The 25,984-nt window shown below is 39.3% G+C and overlaps 1 protein-coding gene across 2 annotated transcripts in view; it reads right to left on the bottom strand.

Annotated features, from left to right (window-relative positions):
• The window catches only part of MACC1 (MET transcriptional regulator MACC1), a 72,292-nt gene that overhangs the window by 17,902 nt on the left and 28,406 nt on the right, over window positions 1–25,984 (bottom strand). The window contains exons 1-2 of one of the 2 annotated variants that reach the window (XM_077268727.1): window positions 14,315–14,438; window positions 3,042–3,151 (exon numbers count right to left, since the gene is read on the bottom strand). In XM_077268727.1, coding sequence (XP_077124842.1) covers window positions 3,042–3,151; window positions 14,315–14,334 — 130 coding nt within the window. In that variant the 5' untranslated portion in view covers window positions 14,335–14,438. Of the gene's footprint in view, window positions 1–3,041; window positions 3,152–14,314; window positions 14,439–25,984 lie in introns of those variants that run through there. The other variant, XM_077268728.1, reaches the window with a different exon arrangement.

Below are 25,984 nucleotides of genomic sequence, written 5' to 3'. Positions count from 1 at the left end.
AATGGCAAGAGGACAAAGATTGACAGTGGCATTTAAGTGAGTAACAGCTGAGTACGGAGTTCAGCTCCTGAGCTTACATCAAAGACAAGGACCCAACAAATGATGTAATAGTAGGTCATGTGTCGGAAAGGGTGACAGTGTACTTGTTATTTTACCAACAAGATAAAAAAGCATGGTCTTGTTGTTATCACTATACCATAAAACAAGTTACAAATTGCTTTAGGGGTAGAAACCAGTCTAATATGTCCAAACCTGGCCTGATTTGCAGCAGGTCTGCCATCATTCAATGTCTTTTCTGCTCTTTACAGAAGGCAGGCATCTAGTGGCATTCACTTTGAAGTGATTTTTTTTTGTGGTAAGAAAACAATTGCCTCTTTTTCCACTTAGCAATCACTTCTTACCTCACTCACAAAAACTGCTCAAATCTGTCTTCAGTTCTGTCTTTACTGAGAAATCAGACTGCAGGTGCTAGTTATAGACGTCTATGGAGAGGAGTTAGGACACAAAAATTCGCTTCTGCAACTTCCAGTGACTGCAAATCATAAGATGCTCCAAAATAGTGGTAATGGGCAGTTAACCTTTAAAGTGTACCCATCCCTGCCCTTCTTAATAAAATGAAAATGATATCTATCGCTACACTAAGTATTTGTCTATATATGTGATTTCACTACACAATTAACCTCTTCCCACAAAATGACTGTAACTATTAAGTCAAGATTAGAGATGTTTTACTGCAACCTGACCTACACTTAAGTCAAAAACTCCAAGTGGACATTATCAAATAGCAAATCTGTAAGGAAATGGAGTTGCTGTAACATCCCCCTGGAAGAAGCTGTGCTTATACTGTATTGCATTGTACTGTTTCGTCTAGTTGGTAATTTGCATTTCCATGTGTTGAACTGCTGATGTATTTACGTTCTGCCAAGCAACAGCTAATTGATTACAGACAGGGTTAATAGTTGGGACTAGCCCAGGATGGGAGGAGATATATGGGCAGTAGCTGAGGCAGATTTCCTGTTATGACTCAGATAGGGTCTAGCATTCAGTAGTGAAAGACCTATGGTCTACTAACTTGCAGACCTTCATGCTAACGGTGTAGTGCACGAAAAGGGCAGACATCAGACAGATAATATGTCCTAAGGACCAAGGAAATGTGAAGAGACATGTGATAGATTGGAACCAAGGCCGGGGAGTCTATCCAAACAGTGCAGAAGTTTGCCCATGGGGAGCAGATGGCAAACTTAAGGGGACTGAAAGAAGTGGAAACTGTATCCGTAGGACACTAGAGAACAATTGTGTACATTAAAAGGAAGCTACGGTCACCATATTGGGGCATGAATTCTCCTACGGAGAGCAGTGGACTATCACAGTACTATTGAGGAGTCGTACTGACATATCTCTAGCAGCGGGGTCCTCATTAGTGAGTTGGAAACTGAGAGTAGCTGTGGGGGTCCATAGTGTTACACCTCGACCCGTGCGGCCCAAACAGGGGAAGATGGAGTTTTCCATAAGAGTTTGCTGTGCTGTCATGAGATGCAGGATTGTGAAGTGCCCATGCCTGCTTCATGGAATTGGAATATTCGTGAAGCATTGTACCTATTATGTGATGTACATAGTTCTTAACAAGTTACTGTTCATTAAAAAGAAGTAAATTTTTGGACTCTTTTCTCACGCACTCATTGCTGCACTTTCTGGTCCTGGCCTGCCAGGTACAATGGCAGTATGCCTTCTGGATAGGCGTATGCAGTGTGTATTTAGTGCAGAGAAGTGATAAAACAAATTAAATTATAGACATTTGGTATCACCATATTCCTACTGACGCACAGAATAAAGTCCATACGTTATTTGTGCAGCATAATGAATAGCATAAAATGTAACACAGATAAAAAACAGTGGCTGAATGGCTGCTTGGTTTGCATTCCTTCCCATGAAGAGTTAATAAAAGTTTGTTAATGTATATATACACCTCAAAAGGATGCCGCTCAGAAATACAACTCATTCCGAAAAAAGCAAATCCCTCATATGACTGTCGCCAAATTAAAAAAAAAAAAACGTTATGGATCCTAGAATGCAACAATAAAAAACTGGGAAAAAAATCTGGCATAAAGGCCAAAACTGGCTGTGAGGCCGAGGGGTTAATACTGTACAATGTATCTAAAAGACCGGACTCTTTAGCAGGAGTTGGATCTGATCTGCTTGGTTGTGGAATCCCAGCATGCTTAAAGGAGTTTTTTAATGAATGAATGAATGAATGAATGGCTGCTGCCTGCATCACTAATACAGCAGTTACCGGTCAGTAACATTATTACAGTAGATATTGATTGGTAATGGCGGCTGGAATGATGCAGGCAGCGCTCATTCATTTCAAACCACAAGTAAAGATCTTGTTATAACACATGAGATCTCATGTTCTCACACTATATGCTGTCATGGAGGTTGTGGGATTCCACTAAGTATGCCGAGGTATGACAAACAATTCAGAATTTCGGACCAGACTCCTTCTGAAAAGTTGGGTCCTTTAGGACTCGTGCACATGGCTGTATTTTCGGTCCGAGTGTGATCTGACAAAACATTGAATCGCAACTGGACCAATGTTATTCTATGGGGCTTTGCACATGGCAAATCGCTGCATACCAGAGTTTGATTCAATATTCGGAACTCACTTGGCCATATAAGACAATGAGTCCGTGGAAACATCAGACTGCACTCGGATGACATCTGTGTACAGTCTGATTTCCTGAGCGAATCAGAGTAAACTATGATCACACTTTGATCAGCGTTTGATCAGAGTGCAATTTGCATAATCAACCCGATTCTCTCAAATGAGGGAATACAAGGTCGTCTGCACGGGCCCTTAGATACATTTTTTTAACTACTCATACTTGAAAAAATGTTTAGTGTAACTTTTTTAATTAATAAAAAAGGCATTAGTTTCTATCAAATAAGATCAGAATATCTGAAAGTACAGTGACCAAATCATTTAACATAATTGGAAAGGTGCAACATGCAGAAAAAAATAAAATCCAGATACTTGTGCTTACCTGGATTGTTTGTAGGGGCACTTGGCCCATCAAGATCAATCAGTGTTCCTTCCGATTTGCTTCTTGAAATGCCGGCAGAGCGAAAAGATTGTTGCCGCCTTGACATTTTCCTGCCAAATGAGAAACATAGCAAATTCATTAAAGTTTGCACTAAACCATGTCATAGAAACTTGACTGCACTTCTGACTCCTATCGTGCGGTAAATGTGTGCAATGCTTCTCATATAAGCTGAGCAGTTTATTTTCCAGACATCTCCTTGGACATAAACTACCATTGTCAGCCATATTTCTCCTGGGACTCATTTAGCAGTCACCTACAACATGACCCGTCTTCTCTCAGTCATTCTAAGAGGACTCTCCCTGCCCTAAAACTCGTTGATTAAACCTCTGCCTGTAGACTGTGAAACATGGTCTAGTATAGGTGGCAACAAATATTCATGGATCAGTAATTATGATCTTGGAATAGGAAATACATAGTGAGCAAAAAAAAATATCATAGAAACAACCGAGCTTATAACTTAACCTCTACTAAAAATCAATTAAAATCCAAAGTATAGGTTATATGAGAAGCAGAACAAGTTCAATGAATGATTTGGCTGATATGATGATAACATATTTAAGCAAGAGAATACACTCTATCATTAAAATTCGTCCTGTGAACCCTGATAGGAAAAAAGAGCAAGCCCCTGAAAAAGCCACTCCATACCGAAACCTACCCATGTTATAACCTTACAACAATCCCTACGTAAAGGTCTTACTGCATTTCTCAGAATCAAAAAAGGGTGTTCATTTATGGTCAGAAACGGAATAAAATAGGAAATATTAGAAAATATGCAAAATCTTCAATTTTTATTTTATACTTCTGGGTCATTTGCTGTGGCTATGCCACTTAGTTTATACGTATTGACGATTTTGTTTTTCCATAGTTGTGTTAAATAAAAATCATCGCAGACAGGCCTTTTATGTCCTCTGCTCTTGCTCATAAGAGTGAAGCCCCCTCTCTAGTAAGTCTATATGGCCCAATTCGGCATTTGATAATGGATTTTAAAGGGGTATTCTCATTGTATTAAATTGGTATGGTTAGAACGCATAAAAATAAGCAAGTGTGTAATTAACTTGCTATTTTTACTTGATTTTTTTCCATCTGCTTTTATTATCCTGCTATGAGAGCTTTTATCTTACACAGTGCACAGCCCATAGGAATGACCACCAGAACCTGGCAAATATGTAAAGTAAAACTGAAGAAATGGGCCAGCACCCCCATTGGTGTAAGTGCAATATGTAGGTGCATATTCACACTGTGGCCGTTAGCAGACATAAGCTGGGATAAAAAAAAACAATTAACCAATACCCTGTAGTAAGTAAACAGTAGTAGTACATGTAAATAACAGAGTACTTAGCTGACACAACTAAGTCTCTAACATTATTTACATGTACTACTGCTATTTAGTTACTTACTGCAGGTTGCTTCTACATTGTTTTTATCCTAGCTTTAGTATGTACAGTTTTTACATTTCAGGGTGAGAGGTTAACTCCTGAGAAACCAGTCATCTCTCTCCAATCCATTGAGTTCTATGGAACAGTCAGCTGCTCATCACGTCCTCAGCTACTGACCAGATGCTGTTATCAGTCCTGCAAAACTACCAGCCTCCAGTATCTGCATTTTCCAGAGCAGTTCTCCTGATCACTTGTTAAAAGACCTTGTTAACTCCATATGAAAATATAATAATAAAAGTGTAGACTTCAGAGCAAGCATTGCCAGACTGTTAATGCATCATACTAGCATTAACTCAGCAGCAGAAGTAGGCTACTGAACCAGAACTATCACTCAAAAAGGATTGCCTACTCCCAAGAAACAAGGAAGTGAAAGAGACTGGAGAGCTGTATGCTGCTCAAGAAGCAACTTGAGAATAACCCTTTAATTAAGCACTAAATATGCTCTAAGCATCTAGTCATCAGACTGCTCGGGACTGGGGTTGCATGATTATGTTGTCTACAATTTTAAATAGTTGTATCACGAAGACAACCTCTGGGCACATGCCCTATTAGCTTAGAACCCTCCTCCTGTTATGACTCCAGGTGTCCTTGTAGCACATGGGTAACCATTCATCTAATTTATGGCCACCATGTAATATGGCACAGCTTGCTTTAGCAACATGAGCAAATTACTAGAGCTGACGCAAGTGGGATTCATCAACCTCTTAACTCAGCATCAGTATCTTCAAAAGGAATGTCCAGGATGAGACCACCGCATCACAGTGTAGGCTTGCAGTTATGTCTACTAGAGCTAAGGTCAAGAACCACATATTCACATTTGTGTTGGATTCTTGTTTGATTACTTTTGGACATTATTGGACTATTTCACATTCTTTAACAATCATTGCACCTCTTTTACCAAACCATCAAACAGAAAATCAGAGCTCAGATTTTTTTCTTCAGAGCATTTTTAAAGATGAAACATGAGGTCTGATTGGTTGATTTTAGACAATTATTTTATCAAACGACTTTTGGAATTAGACCCTTATTTTTGTCACATTTCTATAGTTCCCAGTACAAGTTTCCAGGCTAGCAGTTTACAGCTGAGGGATCAGTCATAACTGTTTTACAGCTTTGCACTTTATCAAGCTTTGTAGAGAGCCATAACTAATATCACTAACAATTTTAGAATTATTTCATTTCTCTGGACAACCTATCCAAAAATCACAGAAGGCCAACCTTTTTTATGGACATGTTGTAAAGCTATAATTACGGTAATCGTTAAGATTATGAGTGACAAACAGAATGTCTACAGCTTAAAATACTGATCCAAAGACATTTGTAACAATTATAGATAGTGCGTAAAATACTAATAATGACAATCATAATCTATACCAGCTTCTCTAGCTTCCAAAAAAATTGAGCAGACAACAATTTTATGGTTAAAAAATCACATGACTGCATTATGTCATTCTTAGGCCATATTCACACATTAGTATTTGGGTAATATTTTCCTTCAGTATCTGTAAGCCAAAACCAGGAGTGGAACAATCTGAGGAAAAATATAATAGAAACACGTCACCATTTCTGGATTTCTCACCCACTCCTGGTTTTGGGTTACAAATACTAATGTGAAATATGGATCCAAATATTGCTGTGTGAACATGGCCTTAGTCTAGTGGGATGAATATAAGAGGACCACTCAACGGGTGTGTATCGGATCAAACTTGGGCATGAAGGAAATTTTTCCTATGACATACTCTGTTCGAAGGAAATATTGGACATGTGCACAGCCTCAAAGACTAACATTGGTCCGAGTGCGATCCGATGTTTTGTTGGCTCACATTCATGACCGAAAATACACTGGTCTGAACCTGCCCTAAACATGACCGATGAGCGCCAATTCTTGTCTTATCAGTGCTTGAAGTTTATCACAATTTCTGTGTTTTTGTTTGTACACCCACTTTTGAGGATTGACCACAATGGAAACTGTAAACAAACATAATGTACTACTATACTTGAAGTTAGAATGGTGCCTTGATATTAAAATATTAGTGCGTTCAACTTCACTTCCATCTTATGTTAAACACAGGAGAAAGCTTTTGGTGTTGGCACATTTCTGTGTTGGAACTGTGAAGGGGAATAATTTGCTCATTTTAGTGACTACGCCAGCCTACTCTGTCTGTGCATCTCCTGTAATATAAAGGGGGACTGGCTTAGCTATTGAATAAGTTTACCCCTTCTGCATTGATCATCGTAACGCACTAATATTGTAAGTTTAAATAACCCACAACAGGCTCATAGGCCACCACGCACCTACGGGAGCAAAAGGTGCCGACATGGTAAGCTGAGTATAATTATCTATATTCAGTGGCTTATGAGGGCACTATATAAACAAACAACTTGCCCACAGCTCTATAGCACAAAGCTGCAGGGACTCTGCATGATCTCATATAGGCACAGTACACTCAAGTCTGGCAGAACCACTATGGCTTGAGCAAGATGATAACTATACAAATCAACCAACAACTTCTAGGTTGATAATTATTAGTTTGTAAGACACGGACACCAAACAGGTCACGTGGAGTCACTGTTAAGTGCAGACTTGTAGGCTCAAAAGTACACACCCTGCAGCTGTCATGTCACACGGCAAGATGTAGAAAGTCATGAAATTCCAGTTGTGGAAAACAATCTTGATGTCTTTCTAATATGATCTCCCTTCTGTGTCTCCATTATAAGTGTTGCAAATATTTGGATTACACAGCTCTGGCAAAAATTAAGAGGCCACTGCACAGTTTTATAGAAATCAGCTTCTCTACATGTCTGACAGCCATTCCATTCCAGTGTCAGTTGAATTCCAACCAGAGTACATTGTACCTCATTCTATTTAATGTGCTTCTGATTAGGTGATCACCTGAACCAAATCTTATTTAATGAAGGAACGTATAAAAAACACTGCAGTGGTGTTCACAATCCTCTTGCAATAGGACAAGCTGGATGGCGAAACAAGTGCTAGTAATATCCCAAAAGTAATAGGAATGAAAAAATAACTTTTCACCATGCCAAAGGAGTTGAAAAGAAAAGTATTGAGTGGGGAAAAGAAGGGCTAAATTCTGGCTTTACTAGCAGAGAGATACAGTGAGCGTCATGTTGCCTCCATCCTTAAAATTTCTATTACAATAAGGCCAAGCAGGAGACATTGGGGACAACAAAGCTACAGACCTGCAGAGGGTGAAAACAACTCTCCACTGACCGGGATGATCTTATTCAAATGTCACTCAGCAACCGCAGGATGACATCAAGTGACCTACCAAAGAAATGGCAAATGACAGCTGGGGTGAAGTGCACGGCAAGAACAGTTGGTAACAGGCTCCTAGAGGCAGGACTCAAGTCATGTAAAGCTAGAAAAAAGCATTTCATCAATGAGAAGCAAAGGAGAGCCAGGCTGAAGTCTGCCAAAGACCATAACAATTGGAGTAAGGTAATGTTCTCTGATTAGTCTAATTTTCAGCTTTGCCCATCACCTGGTCGTCTAATGGTTAGACGGAGACTTGGAGAGGCGTACAAGCCACGGTGTCTTGCTCCCACTGTAAAATTTGGTGGAGGATCGGTGATGATCTGGAGATGCTTCAGCAAGGCTGGAATTGGGCAGGTTAATCTTTGCAAAGGACGTATCAGTCAAGCCGCATATAAGGTTATCCTGGAAAAACAGTTGATTCCTTCTGCTCAGGCAATGTTACCCAACTCTGAGGACTGGTTTTTCCAGCAGGATAATGTGCCATGCCACCACATCAAATCCTTGTCATGGCCAGCCCTATCTCCAGACCTGAACCCCATTGAAAACCTCTGGGATGTAATCAAGAGGAAGATGGATAGTCACAAGCCATCAATCAAAGAAGAACTGCTTACAGTTTTGTACCAGGAGTGGCTTAAGGTCACCCACAAGCAGTGTGAAAGACTGGTGGAAAGAATGCCAAGACGCATGAAAGCTGTGATTAAAAATCATGGTTATTCTACAAAATATTGATTTCTGATCTCTTCCTGAGTTAAAACATTAGTATTGTTGTTTCTAAATGTTTATGAACTTGTTTTTTGCATTACTTGAGGTCTGCAAGCAATGCTTTTTTTGTTATTTTGACCATTTATCATTATCAGAAAATAAACAAAAAAAATATTTATTGGAACTTCGGAGACATGTTGTCAGTAGTTTATAGACTAAAAGAGCAATTTACATTTTCCTCAAAAATATACCTATAAAGAGAAAAATCAGACAAGCTGAAAATTTTGCAATGGTCTCTTAATTTTTGCCAGAGCTGTATATGTCAATGGTCTAGATCAACATAACATCAGTCATTAAAAGAGTTAAATATTTTCTAAATTTGCCCTCAAATTTAAATGAGCTTGCCTCTCTCTACACCATGGCTTTATGCTTCATAATATGAGTGTGTGCCTAAAAATGAAATTACAGTAGACATGAGCAGATCTGTGGATGTTCAGGTTCATCTGAATTGACTAAACATTAGCCCAAAGGTCGGTTCGGGAACCAGAACTGTACCCAAACCCCATAGAAGTCAATGGGGCCCAAACTTGGTGCTGTAAAATGGTCATAGTAAGGGCTAGGGGGCTACCAAAGAAAGCAGAGTACCCCCACAGAGAAAGACTCTCTCACTCTCTCTTTCTCTAACTCTCTCCTATGATGGACTTCCAGGGGAGGTCCGTGTTCGGAGTTCAGCACCAGGCACTAGGTGACCTTACAGTTCAGGTTCGCTCATCTCTATTACTGAGATCTATTTGGGACAGAAGAGCACAGTAGGACAATACTGCAAGAGAAATACAAGGTTGAGAGTGATGGTAGTGCTCCCTGGGGGGATTGTGTAAGGTCACGCCATATATGAGACTGAGAATATGCGGCTGCATGCTGGAGGAGAAATTCTTCCAGATAGCAAGTACTTTTAGTAGAGAATAGATGTTATGTTACTCAGCTTGCGCTTGCTGGCAAACAAGAAGCCTCCATGGTATACAATTAAGGCATTTAGTCACACTAATGACACTAATGCATTTTGCCACTTTTTTAAAGTGAATTTTCTATAACTTTGAAAATGGCGCCAGTCCGGACCGAAATGCGTTGGTGTGGATAAAAACCTTTAAAATGCACAATCAAGGTTTCTTCATTACTGCAAGTGCAGCTCAGGTATGATATCTTCAGTAAAGTAAATATGCAATTACACACAGCAAATACAACAAGCATAAAGTGGCTGGGCACCTAAATCCATATTAGAAGTCATGCAATTCTCCATTTCATTTATACAGGGTGGGCCATTTATATGGATACACATAAATAAAATGGGAATGGTTGGTGATATCAACTTCCTGTTTGTGGCACATTAGTATATGGGTGGGGCAAAACTTTTCAAGATGGTTGGTGACCATGGCAGCCATTTTGAAGTTGGCCAATTTGGATCCAACTTTTTTTTTTCCAATGGGAAGAGGGTCATGTGACACATCAAACGTATTGAGAATTTCACAAGAAAAACAATGGTGTGCTTGGTTTTAAAGTAATCTCATGAGTTATTTACAAGTTTATGACCACTTATAAAATGTGTTCAAAGTGCAGCCCATTGTGTTGGATTGTCAATGCAACCATCTTCTCCCACTCTTGACACACTGATAGCAACACCACAGAAGAAATGCTAGCACAGACTTCCAGTATCCATTGTTTCAGATGCTGCACATCTCGTATTTTCACAGCATAGACAATTGCCTTCTGATGACCCCAAAGATAAAAGTCTAAGGGGGTCAGATCAGGAGACCTTGGTGGCCATTCAACTGGCCCACGATGACCAATCCACTTTCCTGGAAACTGTTCATGTAGGAATTTTCAGACCTGACACCCATTATGTGGTGGTGCACAACACAATGGGCAGCACTTTGAACACATTTTATAAGTGTTCATAAACTTGTAAATAACTCATGAAAGAGTAAAGTTATGTTAAAACCAAGTACACCATTGGTTTTCTTGGGAAATTCTCAATAAGTTTGATGTGTCACATGACCCTCTTCCCATTGGAAAAAATAAAATTGGATCCAAAATGGCCAACTTCAAAATGGCCACCATGGTCACCACTCATCTTGAAAAGTTTTCCCCCTCCCATATACTAATGTGCCATAAACAGGAAGTTGATATCACCAACCATTCCCATTTTATTTATGTGTATCTATATAAATGGCCCACCCTGTAGATTAGTCTGTAAACAGGGAGCCATTGAGTTAACAAGGGAGTACCATCCAAGTAATTTTAAATGGTCAACATGTAGCTTGTCTAATTGACACAGGGTTGGCAGTGACCACCATGACATGCCAACTTTATCATTCCAATGGGAGAATAGATTGATGGCTACATGGCTTAATTAGACAAAACCAAACCATCTACCTAATTATATTTTGGTATTTACAGAGATAGACATGGATCAGATACCTTACAAAGTATTGGTAGTAAAGTACTGCACTCCTCGAACTTAAAAGACTGATGTTTAAGGGACCGTAAAAAATCAAGTGTTGATCTCCCAAATCTTTGGTACCATCAAACAGTTCAATTAATGGAACTGGTATGGTTTCAGAAACCACAATGAAACAAGAGCAAATGTCTTTATCTATTATATGCTCATTAAGAGAACCATTCAAACTGTACTACACTGTGAGCAATAGAGAAATGGTGATGTTGGACAAAGTAGGGGTACAGAAGCAGTTACTAGATCCTACAAAATTCCTGTTCAAGAACAGCAGTTTACCCATACTCAGTGAAGATATTGGCGATGTCTAAACCTAGATGAACAAAGAAACAGTACCGACAGCACTACCATGAAATGACGTGTCCTTAACCCTGAGCAATTCTACAGAAGTCTTTGTCAGTCTCTGTATACTGTCACAGCCATCCTTGTCCTCGTGTTTCTGTGCTAGCTATGATGTTTGGGCCCATGGCCGCTGTTGTTTTTCGAGAATGTTAGTTGCTATACTACAGTAGATGTTAAAAGAAGGATAAACACGAACCCAATACGGTGACAGGATGTGGGGATATAAGATCTTCATTTGTGCAGTGTCTGTAAGGCTGGTATGCATTATGCAGCATGGATTTCTTAAAGACAAACATTATGTTTGAATGTCAGTTGGGCCTGAGGCAAGTGACGTTCATCAAAGAATTTAGTAAAGTAGAATGACTCTTTCCATCTCAACTGCATAATTCATGAGCATTACTTAGAAGTTTACCGAGTCCTCAGAGATACAAGCAGTTTAGGACTCCTTGTAAATGTGCCATGAAAAAATGTTCATGATCTGCAACACTTCAAATTTCTAACAACTCTGTTCTAATAAGATGTTCCCTCATATAAATTAGCTCATAGGGACTCTTAAGTTTCTCTATACACTGTACATGAAGCCCAGGTCAGCTCCTGTGTATGATGAGTAAATATACCCTCCCATTTATAGGCTTATTTTTTCTTACCCAATGTACTTTTTGCCCTTCATATAAGATGGGCACAATTATCTCTATTTTTTTTACGGACACATTGGAAAATCATCATAAATCATTATGATTATAAGTTATACATGTCTACAGCCCATAATTCTTATATGAAGACATCATTTGCATTCAATGGGAACTAAAAATGATGACAATTACAGTCAATATAATTTGTATAGGTGTCTTCAGTTTTTTTTTTTTCTTTTTAAACACGGATCCCTTAATTTTTTTTACGGATAGGACAAAAAAGTGCCCTATTTTTACAGACTGTTCAGGAATTTTTGGATGGTTGGTAACACAGTTGGTGACATATACAGTGCAATGGCGTAGCATGGATCCTATTTCTGGAGGTTTATACTGTATTGGGAAATCCCAAAGATTAGACTTTGCAAAATCACAGTTTGCAAGCCACATTCGGATCTTCAGCTTTTCCTCTCCGGTCTGCGGATAGTGACAGCCAAAGATCTGAAAATTAAATGTAACAAAGCAGTGGAGTGGTGCTGACAGCATTGCAGTCTGCTTGGATACAGTTTGCAGATGAGTGGACCTGGTCATTGGGCTGCATCCATATATCCATTGTAAACATCGGTTATTTTCTGGGACAGCACACAGACCCATAGAGCTTCATTGATCCATACACATAGCAAAGCGCTGCGGAATATGTTGGCGCTATATAAATAAAGATTATTATTATTATTATTATAGCAGATTTAAAAATGGATCTGTGTGTCCGATCCATGAGGCTCAGATATGTTCTATACTCATCCATACTACAGATCAGTCTAGGCCATTTAGGTCCATGGTGATATGTTAACTATGGATAAAAATGGAAGATATTCTTTCTTCTTCACAGTTCTCACAGTTCCTTTCATGTTTCATCTTTTTCGTACTATTCCTTTGTTAAAGAGGACCTCTTATTAAATGTTTCACATGTTGAACTGAACACATGATGTAACAATGGCTGCAGAGCAGTTTAAAACTGTTATTGTTTAACATTTTGCCTCTCCATTTCGGAAATATTAGCAATCAAGTATTTTACAGCAAAATACAGTAATTAATTTATGTTTAAGTGGGCGTTCTCAGAGAGTTTTCATTGAGGCATATCTTCCTCCTGTGTGATATTGACTAATCATAAGCAGACTGCAGATATCAAGAGAAAGAAAGAACAAGCTCCCATTATACTGTAGCTTAGAGCAGGCTACTCCTGTGTGAGATGTAATCACGGACAGCCTGATTTCACTGCACAGCGACTACAAGCAGCCCTAAGCTAAACAGACATAGGTCTGACACTATTGAGTTTTCATCTACTGGCAGTCCACGAGGGAGGAGTAATTTTAAAACTCTTCTATGAACTCTGCTCCTCCTATAGCACTGTCACCTCTGCTGTACTGTTCCTCCCAGCACTTCTCCTGTCCAGAGATAAGACATAATGTCTGTTGTGCTCAACTTGTCTGATCTCACTGCAGATTGATTACAAGTTGTTCTGAGCACAGCAGACATAATTGTGATTTCAGCTGAGCGAAGAGATGACAGTGCTATGAGAGGATAACATTTGATATGTGTTTTTAATGCAACATTTCATTATATGCTTAACACAGGAGTAACCACTTCTAAGCCATGGTGAGGGCATGTTTTTCTTTACATTCAGTGTCGCTGGTCGATCATGATTAGTCAACATCATTCTGAGCAAATAAGTACACCCCCCTAGTGAAAACTATATGATAACGCGCAATTGGACTTAAAACCAGAAATTAACTCATTAGCTACCAAATACTTTGGTTGTTAATATTTCCCCAACGGGGAGTCAAAATGAAAACGAAACAGAAAACACATTTTATTCTTCTCTGCAGCCAATATTCCAGTGTGTGATTAGTTCAAAATTAAAGATTTGGTGAACGGTCCTCTTTAAAGAACACTTATCAGGTGTTCTCTATAAAAGACGTTGCTAGCACATATTTTAGCCCTTCAATGCATTTCTAACAAGCCTACTATATCCCTAGGCAGCACCGTAGTCCTTATGCAAAAAGCTCTGAATTGGTCTAGTGAAGCTCTCTAATGAGAACGAAGTGGGCTAATGGTCATCTCCGGACCTAGCTTGGCTACCCCCCTCTGCCTTATAATGCTGCCTTGTCTTCTACTTCAACCACACAGCCATCAAAGCCTCATGTCTGTGCATACACAGGCTCTCTACCAGTTGGGCAAAAAAATTTCCTCTGCAGGAGTTAATATTGACTTAAATTAAAGTCTTTGTCCAGGTTGAGGATGAACTTCTGAATACTCACATCGTGTTCACCGCATGCATTCAGGATTCTCCGGTGCCTGGGGTAAGAGTGTGTGGTCACATGATTGTATGTATTTGATTTGCATACTTCCGGCTACATTCTAACTAGACATAGAAATGAACTGAGCAAGGTCAAGCACGTCTAGTTGGCATGCAACCGCATATATGCAAATAGCGTACTTGTTCTCATAGAATCATAGATTCTATGACAAGTACGCAATTTGCATATATGTCATTGATTCTATGACAAGAAGTACGCAATTTGCATATATGTAACTAACAGCTCTCACCGCCTGCATCAGGTAAATCCTGACTGCATACGGTGAGCTATGTGGACTCCAAATCTGCAGTCACATGGACTGATTGCAGACTTTCATCCAAAACCTGGAAAACCCTTTAATTTTGCTCAATATTAATTCATCCATCCTAAACCCGGGCAGTCCCTTTATGCTTAGTCTATTATTATTTGGCCCTCCACAACAGGCCCAGTTTCTTATGTTGTCCCTTAGTAACACGAATTTCCCTTCCCTTCTCTAAATGCATTCTTCCCATAGCATGTTTAAAGACTTTGAAAAGAGCCTATAGGTAATTTACCTGTTTGTGGGAGGAGACTGACTTAGGCCAGGTTTACACTGGCATTCAGTGAACCATTTTTCTATTCTGTCAAAGGAACAGGAAGACAAAACTTAAACCTTGACAGACACAATCAGTGCTAGACAGACCTAATTGATTCTGGGGCGGACATATAATTTGGTCGACATTCAGAACTTGCATCTTAGTCTCCATTAGGAGACCTAACTGTACCTGTAGCTATGCACACATAATATATGGAGAACATAGTAACTCTAAACAGATGCTGGTTTTTTACTGGATTTTAAGCCAGGACCCCTGCACTGTAAGGTAACAATGCCATCACATAATCAGATCGGAAAGCATTTTTTTCCTTCTGTTTTTTTTCAGGCTCCTTATAGAATAACAGAGAAAAAAAATGCTCTAAAATTGCAGATTACAGCAGCATCCTTATACAAACTGAAGGCGGCGATTTCACGAAATCACATCCACTTTGCTTGGACATTTAGACCATGTTCACACGTAGCAAAAATGCTGCATTTTTTCTGCTGCTTTTTTTGCACAGAAATTCTGCTGTGTTTAACCATCCAAGCAAAGTGGATGTGAGCTTATGAAAACTGTGCCCACTGTGGTCTAAAGATGCTGCTGAACTGTGCAGTTTTGGTGCTTTTTTTTTTCTCTGTTGGCTTCTATGTGGAACATAAAAAAGCATGTAAAAAACTGCAGCTACTTTACTAAGTGCAGAATCAAAACTTTTTTGTACTATAAAAAACACGGCTTCACATCTGCATAAAATATTGAAAAAAGTTATAAAAATGAAGCAATAATCAGAGAAGATTGTTTTTGTATAGTTTGGTGTTGACACCAGCAGAAAACAAAAAAACACCCTATTTATGCAACGTGTGAACACAGCCTTACAGACACCAAAAAGCCAGATGTCATATAATGAGGCTGCATAAAGATTAGAAATTTCTGGCGGCTCCGACAGTGAACGAATGAATAAAAAATAGATCCACAGGTCCCAACAATAGATGAACCAGACGCATAGATGATGTCCAGACGGCCCTGCTAATCAAGAGCCGCGTCAGGAACGCCAGAAGGTACCACTTTCCTTAACACTGCACCAGAGTCCCATGAATCAATCTGCTAATCTCCCAACCTTCATGGATACAGCGGATTGGGGTATACGCCCTGTAGTCTCAGGCGTCTGACTTTCTCTCACTTCTGCTGCCCCTCTGACATCTCCTCCTGCCAGAGAACAAAGAAACTGTAAATGGGCATGGATTGGGGTGTAGTCTGGTCCATGGCCAAAATTTGCCACAGCGTGCTAAGCGTGCTACATGATATGTCCGTCATATTGGGAAGTTGGGAAGTATGCGTTAAGCAAGACTCTCATTCTCTCATCTAGTGTATATTTCACAGCTTTCACATTCAGACGGGTTATACTTTTTCAATAGCATATCATCCTTTTTTTTTTAATAAACTCTACTATTAACAATGCATTATGTCTTTGTACAGTTTACCACGTTACCAACAAGGTGAATTAGGAGATCTGAATCCTGTAATACAACGTAGTGAATCCAGGTGTCTGATATGGATTTAGAAGGATTCATGTTTTAACTTTTATTACTCCATAGACTGAATAATATATAAAACAATGAACTGAGCATTTACTCGCCTTGCCTGAGTCCTGGACTGTTTCCTCATTGCTGTTTCACTCTTTGTTGCAATGGTGACTTAGTGTCTGCAGTGCTTACAACTGCTTTAGTCACAGACAGGCCACACCAGGCCACACCAGCCTCTGAGTCCAGTAATTAGATGCAGCACTGTAGGCATAACATCGTCACTAGAGATGAGCGAACGTGTTCGGAAAACGTTTGCCAATCTCAAATTGGGCACGAATGTAGCACATTCGGCATCATGTTCGCTTTCACAATAATTTTTACATAAAGTCGACAAAAGTCGGTCACACTTTGGTAAATCATTGCGTTTCCACTAATGCTTTTGTATGACTTTGGCTATGATAGTGGTGCTGTATGATGAGCGACGGGAACGGGGGGGATGTATTTGATGAGGGGAGAGGATGTGCAGAGGTTAAAGGAGCATCTGAAGAGATTACAGGAGATTAGCGCACCTTTTTCTTCACTTTATTTTATGTGTGTTGATTCGAGCAACCATTCACAACATCATGATACAAGGTCTTCTGTGATTGCTTGCCGATGTCACATGTCCCTGGCCATATAAAAAGGGGACATCTTGTTTTGCTGACGCCATTTGCTCAGTGTCACAGTGCAGAGAGGTCACTCCTGCGCTAGTGCTGAAAGTGAAAATAGATAGGATCCTGTCCTGTGCGAAATCGATCTTCCAGTATCGAAATAGATTGCCACGCAGTTTTTGCACAGTCTCCAGAAGCCCCATTTGCTACTCCAAATCATTTGTGCTAAAACTGTATTTCAGTGTCAAATCAGAAGGCCAGATTTCCACATAATAATCGATAGGCCTAATACTGTGGTGTAACCAGGAGACCCAAATAGCTACTCCAAATGGTTTGTGCTAAAACTGTGTTTCAGTGGCAAATCAGAAACCCACATTTCAAGTGGTATGCCTTGTAGATGAAGCTTAGAAAGAGCATGTGCTCCTGTGGATAGCAAACGCTGCATTCAGTGGCCTCTATTCCTCTTCCTCCACCTTAACATCACACACAGTACAATCCTCAGAGGTGGCACCCCAATCATCCTAATTCCCCCATGTCAAAAATTTCCAAAGCCCAACTGACTGTGGGGAACCTCAGATGGGCCATTCTGAAGAGCTATTCACAAATTGTGAGTGTGCATCAGAGGTCTGCTCCAAAGAATTACAGAATCCAGAGGAGGAAAGCATCTGCACCGATGCCCCAAATTTTTTTATGTTGGATCCGAGGATGGATGAAATAGGGTCAGGGCAGAATCCAGATCTTCATCACCAGACATTAACCACCAAGAGTGGAGGGGATCCTGATGAGACTCAGATACCAGAGGTGCACGCAAATTGTACTGTGGTATCAGGGCAGGAAGATGAGGAGGGTGACACTCAGGGTGAGGAGTGTGAGAACAGAGAGGATGACAATGAGATTGTAGATCCCACTTGGTGTGAACCCAGAGGTAGGCATCTGAGCAGCTCAGCAGAGGAGGTGGAGGAGGAGGAAGATGAAAAGGTTATATTGTGGCTTCCCACACAGACACGAAGTAATGCAACCTCAACAAGCACTGCATCCTCAACCCCAACTCTGGTTGTGGCCAGCAACGGTTGCGAGTATGCAGCTCACAGGGGTGGCAAGAATTGCCTAGCCTGGGTTTTTTTGAGACCACAAAGGATGACCCAACACACGTTATCTGCCAAATTTGCAAAGAAAACTCAGTAGAGGCAAGAATTGCAATAATTTGACAACATGCATGAACCAGCACATGCACGATCAACATGCCTTAGTGTGGGAATCTCACTACGTTAAAATGTGGACTAGCGGGCTTCGCAAACCACAGTCCATCGCATCAATCCCATCTGCTGCTGTTTCCTTCTTCATCGCTATACCAAGTCTTCTCACACACGTCTCCAGTCACAGAAACTACAATTGTTTACCTACCACATTCGGGGTGAAAGAGAGCTGGTAAGCTGTTAAGGAAGTAGAGATGACTGCTGCTTTTGTGTCACTTAGCGCAACACATCTTTCTCAATCCACCATAACATCTGCACCTCACTCACAGTCCAGCAGTTTGTCCTGTTCTCCGTACTCTGCCCTCTCTCACAGCAGCCAGCTCTTGGACCCGCAGTTGTGGTCACGTAAAAGAATGTTTCCTCCTACACATGGCAAACACCCATTTTATACAACAATTCAAGTTTTGGTTTTAGATTTTTAAATCTTTTTTAATACAAAGTTCTTTAACAACTGCCGATACGCCTTTTAACGTCTGCTGTTAAGAGGCCTTATTCCTCAGTGTCCTTTTTTAACAGCACTGAGAAATAAGTCAATAGCGCTCCCCAGCATTGGAAAATCTCCAGGGTTTCAGCTACCAGGGGTAGCTGAGACCCTGGAGAATATGATCAGGATTTTTCCGGTCCTCTGTCACTTTATTTCAGTGAATAACGGCGATCAAGTAAAAAAAAGAAGCCCAATTTAAAAATAATTTCTCTCTCCTCTGACATGATTTAGCATGTCAAAGTAGAGAGAAATGATGTTTCCAGGACCCCCTCTGTACCTCGATACTGGCTACACCATCCTCTGGCCCTCTTCCTCCTTATCATGGAGCAGAACGGCAGGCACATGGGCAGGGTGCCTGCCGAGAATCAGCTGGCTGGCTCCCTGCAATAGCAGGGATTTTTTCTATTGGTCCCTGACTTTTGATCATTGTGACAGATCCCAAAACAAAAATTACCTATCACCTATTTTAACCCCATTTAATTTTTTCAATTTTTTTCTACAATTAATACAATTAATTGCCAACCAAACCACACTATATGTCTGACAATAAATTTCTCAAAAACCCACATCCTTTCATTCCCGTTCATGGATCCTCACAAAAGTCCCTGAAATAGAATGTTTTTTGGGTCTTACCCTAAACATGAGTATAGTAAAAAAAAATCCACTCCCTGTTCCTACTGGACAACAGAATCTGTCCACAGCACCCCTGCATTTGCAGAAGTCATGCCTCGATCTCGTTATGAGCCCTAAAGAGGTTCCTTCATTTTAGTGATCGTTCCCAAGTCGCCCCAAGAAATTATCCAAACTATGATCACCTTAACAAACTGAGAGCCCCAATTTCCCTCCTAAAGATTCTTTACTAAATTCCTACACCCCACAGCAAAATGTTACAGTCAACAAGTCTCTTATGAGTTTCAAGGGCCGTCTGTCATTCTGCTAATTTATTTCCTCCAAGGGCACCAAATACAGTGTCAAATTATACAAAATGTGCAATAACACAACACGTCACATGTGCACCTTTCTAACTTATGAAGTTAGGGACCGCCAAATAAACCCATCGAACTGCCCCCAGACAATTAGCATCCAAGGTAAAATTGTCTGGGAACTAATGATGTCGTTTCTTCACCATGGTTACCACATGCACAACGACAATTACTACAAAAACTGGTGCAATAAAATTTAAGGTGTGTTCTTCAGAATGTCCAAAAAAGATTCACGAAAGTGACAGTGACAAAATGCAAATTGTGATTTTTTCAAACTAGTATTGCATCAACTGCGTAAAAAAATCATGGTATTCTCTACCTCCCTAGATAAATACATTAGAGGGTATAAATGTTCAAAAAAGACATTTATGGGGGTTTTCTCTTGTTTTTGAACCATAAGGGCTCTGCAAATATAACAATCTATTCCAAATAGAGCCAAATTTGTGCTCCAAAATTCAAATTGTGCCCCTTTTGTTCTGAGCCCAGCCATTTGTCCAAACAGAACTTTTTGACTACATGTAGAGTATCGCCACACTCGTAAGAATGTGGGTATCACACTTTGTGAGCCACTTTTGGTGCTATCTCTTACAAAAATGAAAAATCAAGGGCTAAAGTAAGATTTTTGTGAAAAAAATAAACATTTTCAATATGATGACCTAATGTCATTAAATTTGTGTAATACCTGTGGGTTCAAAATGCTCACTATACCCCTAGATAAAATCCTTGAGGGGTGTATTTTAGAAAATGGGGTTTCTGCTGTTTAGGCATCTTAGGGGCCTAACAAATACTGCATGGTGACTGCCATCTCTTTCAGTCAAATTTGAGTTCCAAAATTCAAATATTGCTCCTTCCACTCCAAGCTTTGCCGTTGATCCAAACAGATCTTTTTGACTACATGTGGGGTATCGCCGCGCTTGTAAGAAAGTTGGTAACAAACTGTAGTATACCCTTTTTGGTGTTACCTCTTGAAAAGAAATTTGGGGCTAAAGCAAGACTTTAGAGGTATAATTTATTTTTTTTTCATTCTACTATGCATTAATTCCTGTGCAGCATCTGAAGGGTTAACAAATTTTAAAGTATTTGAAGGGTGCTGTTTTTAAAATGGTATTATGGTATTTGTCAGTTTCCATTATAGAGATAGAGACCCCTCAAAGTTCATTTAAATTTGAATAGGTCCCTAAAGAAAAAGGTTTTGGGAATTTGTTGAAAAAAATAGAAATTGCTACTAAAGTTTTAACCCTTCTAACATCCTAACAAAAAAAAATTATGCTTTAAAAATTATACAGATGTACAGTTGATATATGGGAAATGTTATTTGTTAATTATTTTGTGTGGTATAACTATCTGATTTAAGGGCATAAAAATTTAAAGTTTGAAAATTGCAAAATTTTCAAATTTGGTGTAAAATTTTTGATATTTTCATCAATACACATAGATCATTTTGACCAAAATTTACCACTAACCCAAAGTACAATATGTCATGAAAAGCAATCTCAGAATTAGTGAGATCCGTTGAAGCTTTCCAGAGTTATTACCACATAAATTGATATTACCTGGTTATTAAAGTCAAAATTGGCTTGGTCACTATGGTGTTAAACTGCATAATTATTTCTGTTGAATAGAAAGCTAATAGTTCCTCTACAAGTTTTATTTTTTTAATTGTGTAATGAAAAAAACATGCACCTCCCGTGTCTGCAGAACATCGCCACATGGAATCCATCTGTCACCCTTTTCTATTCCAATAAAACATAAGATAAAGGCATGTGTCTATGGCGGAGCAGTTGACTTTACTTTTTACGTAGCTTGCTTTTAAATATATTCCTGTAAAAAAGCAGGTGCAGGATTTACTCAGAGCAATAGTGTGAGCCTTTATGCATAGAGCTGGAACTAACACCTGCAGCTTCACAATGGGCACTTATAAAGACCACAGTCAACATCAAGAGCTTTCACCTTTGACAATTATTGCACTTATTCTCCATATCATGGCTGTTATAAGTTCTAATATGATTCGTAACGTGAGAGTACAGTAAATATGGATATATGGGTAAGGAATAGTTAACCTGCAGCTGTGCTAAATGTGGAAAATAATAGATGTATATCTAGTGAAGCCTGTTCAATGGTACCAAGGCCAAGGGAGTTGAAGAGAGCCAAGTCTAAAAGTCTAAAAACCGGACATTTTAAAACAAGTCCCGTGTTTTTCTCACCACCCTCCCTCCACGTTGAGGGCTCAATTAATCATTTAGGTCACTTTTCTTTTTTTTTAATCTTGTGGTATTCGCTGACATTTTTTGTGCCGAATTGTATTTTTTTGTGCTTTTAACTCATTTTGCTAAAGCTAAAGGGGCACAAAACTTACTCATAAATTTCTGGTACATTTCAAACCACTTCATATGGGGTAATTGATTCGAATACATTTGTGACTTTTTGGAAAGTTGCAAATGATAAATGGGGTAAAAATATCAGGTAATCGTAAACCTCACATACAGTGGCAAACAAAAACAAAAAAACAGGTGAACATATAAAATAGACTAACAAACTAGGCACAAATGGAAAGATGAATTTGGTGCAAGCAAAGATAAAAACACCAAAACTAACATACAAATACAGTAATGAATTGGGCCCTATGTATCTACAGTCACTTATAGATTACATAGATATATACATTTAGGTTTTTAATATAAAAAATAATCTATGATGTAGTCTTACAATCAGCAGAGAGAGCTGAGGTAGCTGGAGATAGCTTGGAGAGCTGACATATTTACAGCCACCAGTTTTCTTTTGGTTCGTACTTTGGGCATTGCTGTATTTGCATGACTTTTTGGTTGCCAAGTTGTAATGTTTAGGACCTTACACATGGCTTTCCACAAGCCCATGTTCTAAAGTCTTAGCTTCTATACACTGCACTGATGAATGCTAAGCCACCAATAACTAATGTGCACAAATTGCTAAAAATGATTTTGCAGTTGCAAGTAGCTGTATCATCATCATTACTACCTAACATTAAAGCCTTGCCAAAGAGAAGTAGTTCCAGCCATCACATTAGGGGTAATTTAATTAAATATTTGACCAAATATAGCAGAATAATTTTCAAGTTGATAATTTTGTACGGCCACCAAAGGATGTTTTATATATCTAAATGGCCCTGGGCAGAGAAAAGGTTACCCATCCCTGGATTAAAGCGTATACTCATCAAAGGTGAACCATCACTTCTAGTGCCTCCAACACACCAGGACTGTGAAACAATTTGCTTCCCCCTGGTATGGCATCCAATACTGCCTTTGTGGTATTCAGACCAGGCCATTCTTCATTTCTGCAGATGACATCCCCTGACTGGCATCCTGGGCACCTCTTGTGCTCGCTAGGTTTCTAGATGTTGCATAAAGCTTAGCTACGAGGCCTCACGCGACATCACAACGTCTATTACAACATCAATACACAGTGGGGGCAAGTAAGGGCAAGTGGCGCCCTGAATGTGGGCTGCAGAAGTGAAGATTGCCTTGGTCTGAATACTGCAGAGGAAAAGAATGGATGCCGATCAAGAACAGCAGGAATCTTTTTTGCTCAACTCTACAAGACAGTCTTCCCATCCTTCCACTAACAGAATACATGTTTCTTAAAAGGCACATATGGATTTGTATAGAGTTGGAAAAAAACAATCAACTGGGATTGGACTGTTCTTTTCCTTTTCTTCGAAAATTACCTTTTTGTATTTGAACAATTTAGCACACATATCATAAAAATACTATAAATACATGACAATTGAGCCTAAGCTTCACCGTCAGTATTGTGTCCCTCTCTATGGTGCAAACGTAAATAGACAGCAAAGTTCTTATTTGGAAACAATCACAATACAATGTCAAATTTGTTTAGAGCAGCTAAAACTGTTCATAGAATAAAACGGCGCTCACAAGTTGGAATATGAACTAGACAAATACAGAACATTTTCTTAGGCTCTTGAAAACATCCAGTAGTTTCCTGCTGGGGGACATATTTTGTTAGTCATATACACACATGTCCACACAGGTGTGGTCTTTGTGTCAGATACCAGTAAAAAAACAAACACAATGACATCACACAGGGAGCGACACAGGAGAATGTCAACGTGCTCTCACATTCAACCTCAAATAGCTAAATAAAATGTGAACTGTATCCCTTGTCCTAAGAAACAATGGAGCACATGTCTAAAATTAGTTAGGGTACATTCACACGGAGCTGTCATGTAAATACACATTTTTTCCCACAACAATTTCATGATTACATCCATGGTTTTAGAAAACCACAATATTGGTGAAACTGTGCCAAAAACTGCTTCTGGTTACTAATACAGCAGGTCTCTGCTACCATTATCAACTTGTAGGAGAAGCTTTGTACAGTATATAAGGATGTCCAACTGGGAATAATCTGTTTGATCAAAAATGTTCTGGATACTATTGATTTAAATTGATTCTCTCTGTTATTATAAGTCTAGTGGAACCTTTTATTAAGTGATTGATATCTTCCATGCATGAGCATACACACATTGATAGAGCTGTCAGTCGTCCAGTACTACTCACTGCTCATTCAATCTCAGCCAAAACAAAGTTAGGAGGACACGTCACCAGGTCAAAAGGGACCAGTTTTTGTTATTAAATTTAGTCCTGCTGCTCCCTTGAGTACCGGTACTTTGCTTTTTTCTTTTTTTTCCATTTTGTTTTAAATTCATTATAGTGTTATAGAGGTATGGGCCTTTTTATTTTGTGCTATTTTTTATGTTTTTTTCAAGGATATGTGGTTAATAGGGTAGTAATGCAGATCAGCCTTTAGAAATGCCCCCGAGAATCATGAGAGCCAAGCCCCATTGGTAGAGTCCCACAGCAAATGCACTAAACAAAGAGACCCATATCTCTGGAACAGTATGGTGGATCTATAAAAATAACAGAATTCTCAGCAGGAAAAAAACAAAAGGAGAAATTGGCCACTTTTGACCTGGTGACAGAAACTCTTTAGGGCTCACTGTCGCATGTGTGATGTCAACATTTTCTACTGATAGCACAATGTCACATTAGAGTATAAAGAGCTATTCACATTGTCTGTTGTTTTGGTTGATTAATGGTCCGAATCAAAGGAATGGAAACATCCTATAGTTATCAAAATTGTGGCTCAAACTCGCCCATTCAAGGGAATATGTTAATGTTAAAAAGTAAAAGCACAATGATGTTGAGCTACTTCTATGTGTTTTCTGTTTTTGCTGGCTGATTTCTAGAAGAAGATTGGAAAGCCACCATAATTTAGTAAAAACTGACACTCTTAGCAAAAGCAGATGAAAAACGCATGTAGCACACTGAGCTGCTCCATTTTTTGTGGATAAAAAAAAAATCTGTGATGATTATCAAAAGTGCAAAATTGCAGTTGTTAATGGTGTTTTCAAAGAAGAGACCAATATAGACAGAATATACATATCTATGTTGCATCTGTTTTTTTGTCACTCGTTTTTAAAAACTGTCTGAACTATTTTTATCCATTGAATCTTAGCAATGGGTAAGATAAAAACATGAATAAAAAAATAGAATGAAACTTTGAAGTACAAAGCATGTCTATCATGTTTCATCTGTTTTTAACGGATCCCCATAGACATTAATGGCCCAGTTTGATCATCAAAACAGAAGAGACGAGGACATGCTTTGAGTCTCACAGACTGGACACACAGGCTCAGAATTGGAGTGGATGTGTGTTTAGATCAATGAGACCAAGAAAAAAACCCTGACATTACATGGATGTGTGTACAATGGATTTGTGAATGTAGTTTAAAGAAATTATCCAGGACTTTGGCTTTGGCTTTTTTTTTTTTGCTACTGTGCTAAGAACTTACTGGCAAGTAGTTGTCTGCCGGCCTGTTCTGCCTTTGGACAATCTGTTCTGGCTTCTGCTGGCAATTCTTCTGCTTTTGATGATATCACATTGACAGAGCAGCAGCTTCTCTTTCTCTCTGCTCTGTCGATAGGGCTTCTAAAAGGGGGAGCCGGCTGTGAATCTGCATGACATCGGCAGATACACCACATCGACTGAGCAAATTGGAAGAGAAAGAGCTGCTCTGTTGACATGAGGTCAAATGAAGCCTGAGAATCGCAGCAGGGCAGAAAAGGTGGGTAGTTACCAATTACCTGCAGGTAAGTTTTTAGCTCAA

This window comes from Ranitomeya variabilis, chromosome 6 (genome assembly GCF_051348905.1).
Source record: "Ranitomeya variabilis isolate aRanVar5 chromosome 6, aRanVar5.hap1, whole genome shotgun sequence".
Taxonomy (NCBI): Eukaryota; Metazoa; Chordata; class Amphibia; order Anura; family Dendrobatidae; genus Ranitomeya; species Ranitomeya variabilis.
This window is presented reverse-complemented; position numbering and strand designations above follow the sequence as displayed.